The following is an 8,043-nucleotide window of genomic DNA, read 5'->3' on the forward strand; positions in this document are numbered from 1 at the left end:
CCGCGCTTCCGCAGCCGGATTCGATTCGGCAACCAACAAAATTCACACCCACGTCCAATGTCGAGGTCTAATATTCGAATCCCATGTACCATAAAATAAACCTAATAAATTTTGTAGGTTTAGGAAAGAAAAAAAATGTTTTGGATAGGAGTGTAGAGACTTTTCACTTCTTACGGATAGAGAGAAGAGGTGCAATCAAATCTTTAAACGTCACTTAAGGGTTAAGATTAGACTCTAAAAATTCATCCCAAGCATGCCCCGGTTAGAACCTTACTTCTAGCATTTCCCCTCAAGTTTAAGCCCCCGTTTGTTTCACTAGTTTAACTTAGTTTGAACAATGAGCTTAGTTTAAACTTGTGTTTGGTAATCACACAATCCAAATTATATTCCCCTTTTGAATTGAGTTAAGCTGTCCAACTTAGAATTTAGCTCTCCCTTTAAATTAAACCGTTCAAATCATTTTTGAATAGTAAAAAGGTGTCCACTCTCTCAGTTTTTCACACCTACCAAATACTAATTCAATTTTTATCTCTGTTCAAATTAAAATTTTAACTGCACATCCAAACGCCAATTCGAACTACAATTTAGATCACACAATTTGAATTTTTCTGTTCAAACAAAAAAGTTCAAATCAACAAAATTCGAACCAGCAAACCAAATGGAGGCTAAGTATACTCTGACATCATGCTCTTTCACTTAGAAGAGAAGGCCTAGGGACGAACTTATGCTATGTTTGGTAAGAGGGAAGGAATAAAAAGGAAAGTAAAATACCTAAGTGAATGAAGTAAAATGGTAGAAATGAGGTTTTCATTCATGTTGTTTGATGGAAGAGAAAGAAAAGTGAAAAGAAAATGTCAAATTTAGATTATTTTAAAATAATATGCTTATACAAATAAAAATATAGTGAATGGTTTAAGGATACAATAATTATTTTACATTCTTTTTGTTTGTTAAATTTTTTCCCTCATATTTTCGTCATAAAGTTGGAAGGAATGAAAAGTTGTAGGCCCCACAGATTTACAACTTCCTTCTTTCCTGTTCCATCTCTACCAAACAGCCTAAAATTCTATATTCCTCTCTACAATCCTTCAATTTCTTTCCTCTCCTTTTCCACTCTACCAAACATAGTGTTAGAGTCTCTTGTTCTGAAACAAAAGTCACAACTAATAAAAAAGAAGCAATCAAACCTCTTAAACACCACCCAAGCTGAACTCAATAATCCACACCCCAAACCAGACCCTTACTTCAAAGAGTCACACACATACGTTGGCCCACTTAATAATCCCCACCCCAAACATATGCCTACTCTCAAGTTCAAGTGTATGAGCATAACTTTCTTTTCCCAAAATTTTTTATGGAATACCCGAATAGATGAGTTAAAATGGGGATGCATTTTTCAACATTAACATGATAACTAATTGAACTCCAACGAAACACATCTTGCAATGCTATTTTAACTTTTTGAACGCCTAGACAGAAATTTGCAAGATACTCGCTTCATCCATGAATAAGCACACGAGCAGGGAGATACCAAGAAAGGGAAACAGATATAAACTAAAAACATATAACATATATGGCCCAATCTCCGTTGACAAATTTGACAAGCACGGGTTATGACCCATTATCCTTTATCATCATCATCCAATCACAAGAACAAAAATAAATATCTCCTCCTTTTTTTTTTGACAAGTCCCTTTTCCTGCCTTGATGCTGCAAACACTTTTACCGTTTTAACAGGTTAACAGATTCAGAACAGGCTGGGACGGGACAAATTCTTGCCCTAGAATCACAAACTTAATGACAGACACTGGTTATCGGGGCTGCTATGGCCTCTTCCCATGAAAACAAACAAAATTCTCACATGAAGTCCTCTTCCAGTTCCTGCAGGGACTTGCTCGTCGCCGCTATCTGCTTGTTAGATGTCATATTTTCGGAAACCATCAATCCTTTGTAGCTCCTCAGTTCTAACTGTCTCTCCTTTTCAAGTCTTTCCATCTCTTCGCGTCGTTTCTGCAAAAAGATTTTCATTACAAAATAAGTTTTGCCAAAAAATGTGAGGCATTACATACAAAGACATGACGTACAGTAAGTTGTAATAAATCTAAGAGCAGTTAGATATCAAAACAAAGAGCCTATAAATACAACAACTGTTCAAAAGTGCACGAGATGTCAATAAATCTAATAGGACAGTCCACCGTAGCGCTTAACTACTGACTTATACAACGAAATCCATATGGCTATTTACTGGCTACTTGAACCATTACAAAACAGTCCCAACGATTATTCTCATGTTGGCCAATACAAAGGAAAAGGGCTAGAAACAACAATATAAAACTTACTTTCTCTCTCAGATGCTGTTTTCTCTCTGCTCTTTCTGCAGCACCGACTGCTTCTCGCTCAGCTGCAATTACATTTTATAAACAAATGAGCAGCGTATTAGCAATCCATAGTACATACAATAAGGAATTTAATGTACAATTAGAAGACGATGATACGGAAAATAGTAATTTGCTACATTTCATGTGAGATTCCCAAATTTTTCTCCACTTTTATTGACTTCTTGCTTGTAAGTTGTAACAAGAGCTATCTTTAAAACGAAAAAATAAAAATCAGAGAGACAGAGAATGTGCAATTTACCTTTCAGATCAGGTTTCCTTTCCACCTTTGTCCTGTTCAGCCGATTAACTATCTCGTTAATCCGCTTCTCCACCTTCACGGTTCGAACCTATATTAAGTATAAAAAGAAGTAAAAGATCAAACTCTCCACATAAATGACCAAATCAATAGATGTACAAGGAATACTATAAGGGAAGAAGCTCAGTAGCTCACCATCTTCGAATTGTGGAAACCAACTTGACCAACATCCATAGAGGCAGTTTTCTTCAAATTGGACCACGGAGTGTAAACAACATCAATATTGTTAACCTTGTTACCTGTGAAATACACAAATATGCCTAAATCATCAGCAAACCACCACAATATCATAATGATAATGATAGTGAGTCTTATCTGAATGAAGAATTTCTATTAGCAGTATTTGGTGAGGAGCCTATTGCTGAATAATTGAATAGCAACGTTTTTTCCCCCATTTTAAGCAATCTAAAATAAACATACCGAATTACCGATGTGCAAAAGAAAATAAAAATCAGGAAGCAGAAATAATCCGTCAAAGTTCACCTTGGATGGAATTAGCTTTGACAAGCTGAGCGCAATCCTCCAATACACCTTCGCTTATATCATCAATAGTTTGTCCTTTTTGCAGTCTAACATAAACATGGGCAGACGACATTTTATCCACATGAAACCTGCAAAAAAAAGTTCTTGAGCTAAAAAAAATGTCTTTCCTCTATGCTATTCAGTTTGACTAAAAAGTTCATACTATATCCAAATACTAAGAAAGAGCCTGATCCTAAACACACACATATATATGAGATTGGACTCTTATCGCGCGTCATGTCACCAAATTTCTATATTTGATGGGTAACCGTCCAGAAAACTGAAAACTCGTCTATATATATATATATATATGTATATTCGAATTAAACAAATTTGTGGGCACAAAAATAAAATAACATTAAGACAAGGATATATGGTACAAACGTAGAGTTCATACATATCTCCGTGAAGATCAAGATACGCGCAAAGTGCCAAATTAGATAACGACCTAAACGAATGAAAATTACCCTAAAGAACAAATTTTGCCCAGAAATTCTCCGGAAATAAACAGTAGGATCGAGCAAAATACAAGTATATTACGATTCACAATGATCTAAAATAGATTATAAGCAGAACTGCGAAAAGCCATAATCATAACAATTGCTTCCTTCAGAAAAAGGGGGAGATAGAAAACATAAGGAGTAATTGCATTGAATTATTGTTAAAATAAAGAAAAAAAATTGGAAATTTTGGTGGAAAAGAGAGAGAGAAGAATACCAAATGTCTTCGGGGAAGCCATACTTGATGAGCTCTTCGTTCTCGTACTTGTCAAGACCCATGAAAATGGTGTAGTCGCCGGCCTCCGGTCGGGCTTTGAAGTAGAACACCATCGCGTTTCTTTCTCTGTCTAAACTCTAGAGAGAGAGAGAGAGAGAGAGAGAGAGAGAGAGAGACCTTTACAATTCTTCTTCCCAGAGATGAGAGGTCAGAGCTCGGAAGAGAGAGAGAGAGAGAGAGAGAGAGAGAGAGACGGAGAGATGGAATTTTCAGAGTGGGGATCTCTTTTTGGGATGGGTTGGGCTTGGACATTGACATTCCTCTTGGGCTTGGCTATTGGGTACTGGGCTTTCTACATTTGAAAAGAAGAGAAAAGGGGTTAGAATTTCTACCCTTAATCCTAATTAATAATTTTTTAGTTAAATAATTATATTAAGGCATGCTTAGTACACTGTATAAGCACTCCACGTTGTATTGTTTAATAATAATATAATATTTAGAGATATTTATACATTGTATAATTTAATACGATATTCAAAATTAATACAATACGAAGTGTGAAATCTAATAAAAAAAACATATGCACTAGACTGTATTATGCAATTAAACTTAAAATACCATATCAAAAACATATAAAATATTTCACAAATATCAAGGCTCGGGGTTGAGTTTTGACACCGACGTTGGGGTCAAGTTTCAGGACCAGAGTGATGGTGGGTTTATATTTTTTTAAAATTTACATTTTGACCCCTCAACTTTTAAAAAAACTATATTTTCACCCCTTAATTTTTTGAAAACCCCATTTTTTCTTTTTTATTTTACAAAAAACCCCTATGCAGCAACTCTACTTTCTCTCTTGCTTCCTCCAAATATTAGGTTCGGGTCAAGATTAAAGTCGAATTAGGTTATAATTAGGCCTAAATTTTACTTTATTACAAACTAATACGTAGATAGATTACGATGGTAAAAATAATAGAATGTTTAATAATATTCCCAACCAAACACCGTATTGTATAAAAATTATACAATGCAATACAATACTATAAGATACGATACAATACAATACAATACAATAAGGTGCACCAAACATGCTCTTAGTAAAAAGATATTAATTAAGAATGAGAGATAAAAAAATCTTGTCTCATTCACTTTTAAAGATAAATTCTGTAATAGAGGAGGAAAATTACAATAATCCATTGTTTTCAACTTTTATATTATTTAGGGCTATTAAAAAATTGGTCATGTGAATAGCTCCGTTCAAATCAAAAACCAAAATGGCCACAATGGTAATAGTTTAGAAACCAATAGCATAAAAAGTTAATATATCCATTTGTAGGTACAAACAAATAACCAAGCTATTATTAAAATAATTAATTAGAGACAATAATTTAGTCTTTCATTTGGACATAGCTACTGAAGACTTGGGATTAAACCCAATGACTAGATGCCCATCCACCAATACCATCTACACTCCCAAACGCCGCTCCCAAGGCTCCAATTATGCTCCCAACTAACTTTCCATCCAAATTTCATTTCCTGCCCAACAAAATACCCAATAAAAAAGGAAAATAGTCATCTTTAAATTATTAATTATTTAGTCATAATTATTTTTTTATTAAAATAAATCAAAAAGAAGAAGTAAAAACAATACTGAACACAAGGGACAATATTAATTCCATCTTAATTTTTACAGGTCAATTATTATAGTAAAATTTCACAAAATAACCATAATTAATTCACACGCATTATCATATATTCCTTTGATACTTTCGATACTTTAAGGGCTCTATCTCAATTTTGCTTCTACTTAATATTTTCCGATTATACCATAAATCTTCAAATATAATCAATAGAACTTGGTCTAATTAGATTTATTGTATTGTTTCACCAATGGTATTAGATTATAAGCCCCTTTTGACTCGCTCTAGTAATTTATTTGTAAGCAATAATAATTGAATATCCATCATAAAGATTGAGGACAAAATTCACATGGATATATATACTAATATAATAATAATAGACTAAAAAGAATTAAAATTCCCATATATAAGAAGCCAAAGTATTAAGGCATATGCATAGAGAAGATTAATAATAGCTTGTACAGTTTTGAAATTTCAATACATATACAAATTTGATAAGAAAAAAAAAATCTCATCACTCACCGGCCAAACATGTTCTTAATTCACATTATTAAGTTCTCTCTCTCTTCCTTTGTTTGTTCGTTTCTTTCTTTTCTTTCATAACCTTAATTTAATTTGTGTTCAATCTATAGTTCAAAGTTTTCATTAGTTTCTTGCTTTCTTTCTTTTGTTTTTGCTTTTATTATTTTTGTTTTTGTTTTATATAAAGTTCATGGTTTCATTCAACTGTTCATAACCATTCTTTAGACAGCTGTTCCCCCCTTTTTTTGATCTAATCCTGTCAAAAATTCAGGGCATGTTCTTTTGTCCATAAAACTCAAAAAAAGACAACTCAAGTTTTAATTTTATTTAAATTTACGTTATTTTAAGTTTCAACTTTATTCAATTTTACTCGACTTTGTTCAAGTTATAACTTCAACTCAAGTTATAACTCAAATTCAACTCAAAAACTACACTCAAGTTACACTCCAAAAGAACAACCCCTGCAAAGACTAATAACTAGAGTTTTTTTTTTCCATTAATTAGTATCTATGTAACTAAAGTTGAGTACTTAATTAAGAATGTACTCTTACAAAGCTTGGGTTTTTAAATCCCGGAGATTAGACTACCAAAAAGTGTAATTTGCCTTCTAAACACAATATTATGAATAATGTTAGATCAAGGATGATGCTGCGCATGCATTAATAAAAAATGAGTTCCGTATAGTGAGCTCACAAATAAATCCCACCATAGACATCCCTAAACATTTTTCCAATATTATATACCCAAGAGGGGCAAAATTTGTACTTTAACACGGTTCCAACATAACTCGACTCAATTCTGCGTTTGAAAACATCCCTTTGTACAAAATCACTTTCCCCTATTGAAACTGATCAATGTTGTCCACGTTGACCATAATTATTTGAGGGTAAGTCGATTTTTGTTTAAACAAAAATGTATATAATAAGGAATTCTGAATATCTTATGTACAGTGAGCCGCACACGAGTAAACTAGCATTTATAATTACGTGACGGTCAAGGACGTAGGCGTCAAATGTTTTTGATTTTGATTATTCATCGTTGACGCCAACCGTTTTTTGAAATTGTGAGGGGTGGTCTTTTTTAGGCCCCGTTCACTTCGCTTATTCGAGTTTAGAATTCGAGTTGAGATGTGACTTTATGTGAGAACTTTTTACTGTAGCAAAAAAGTTAGATGTGATTGTTTATGAGAGCTTTTTCCTGTAGAAAAACTTGAATTCTAAACTCGAATTAACGAAGTGAACGGAGCTTAAAATCTCCGTTGAAATTTTTTTATTTTACAAAAATGACCGTTTTATTTGCATAAGTCAATCAGTAATTGACTACCATGATCAATCAGTGATTGACTCACGGTTAATCATAATTGACCGATTTATTATTAATTTATTAATAGTTTATCATTAATAAACATGTAATTTGTTGATTAAAATTGATTAATTACTAATTAATTTTAGTTACTTATTAACTAATGTTAATTAATAATACATAATAATCGAGTTAATCAGTGATAAATTTACGTCAATCAGTGATTAACCGCTAATTAATTAATGATTAATCACTAAATTAATGAAAATAACCATTTTTATAATTTTACAAAACTTCAGCCATTTATAAAAAACATCATTTAAAAAAGATTATTTCTCTTGAAATCCCTTGTGCAACAATCTCCCAAGAGAACTCAAATCACAAATAATAGGGTAAGACAAGAACCAGAGAATCAGCGCCCAAAATCCAACAACTCTGACACCCTGTACCATTTTCCTCATATCTAACAAAAATCCAAAAGACATTTCCAGGGAATATTTCCTAAATTGAGTGATAGTTATCAAGTTTATGGGAACGTTTATTTACTATATTCGTTTTTAATTTTAAATTATAATTTATGATTTTTTACAATATTTTTTTTCATAAAAAATACACATAAAATGAAAATAATTTTGAATCATGATTC

General features: G+C 32.6%; 1 protein-coding gene across 1 annotated transcript; it reads right to left on the minus strand.

Annotated features, from left to right (window-relative positions):
- Positions 1-1,546: 1,546 nt before the first annotated feature.
- On the minus strand, positions 1,547-4,151 carry LOC21385388 (coiled-coil domain-containing protein 25). Its single transcript, XM_010111157.2, has 6 exons — positions 3,934-4,151; positions 3,178-3,305; positions 2,830-2,933; positions 2,638-2,725; positions 2,340-2,401; positions 1,547-2,010 (listed from the first exon to the last, which is right to left on the minus strand). Exons 1-6 carry the CDS (start codon positions 4,044-4,046, stop codon positions 1,858-1,860), a joined length of 648 nt encoding a protein of 215 aa, XP_010109459.1. The 5' UTR covers positions 4,047-4,151; the 3' UTR covers positions 1,547-1,857.
- Positions 4,152-8,043: the final 3,892 nt, after the last annotated feature.

The sequence above is a fragment of the Morus notabilis genome, unplaced genomic scaffold (assembly GCF_000414095.1).
Source record: "Morus notabilis unplaced genomic scaffold, ASM41409v2 Scaffold904, whole genome shotgun sequence".
NCBI lineage: Eukaryota > Viridiplantae > Streptophyta > Magnoliopsida > Rosales > Moraceae > Morus > Morus notabilis.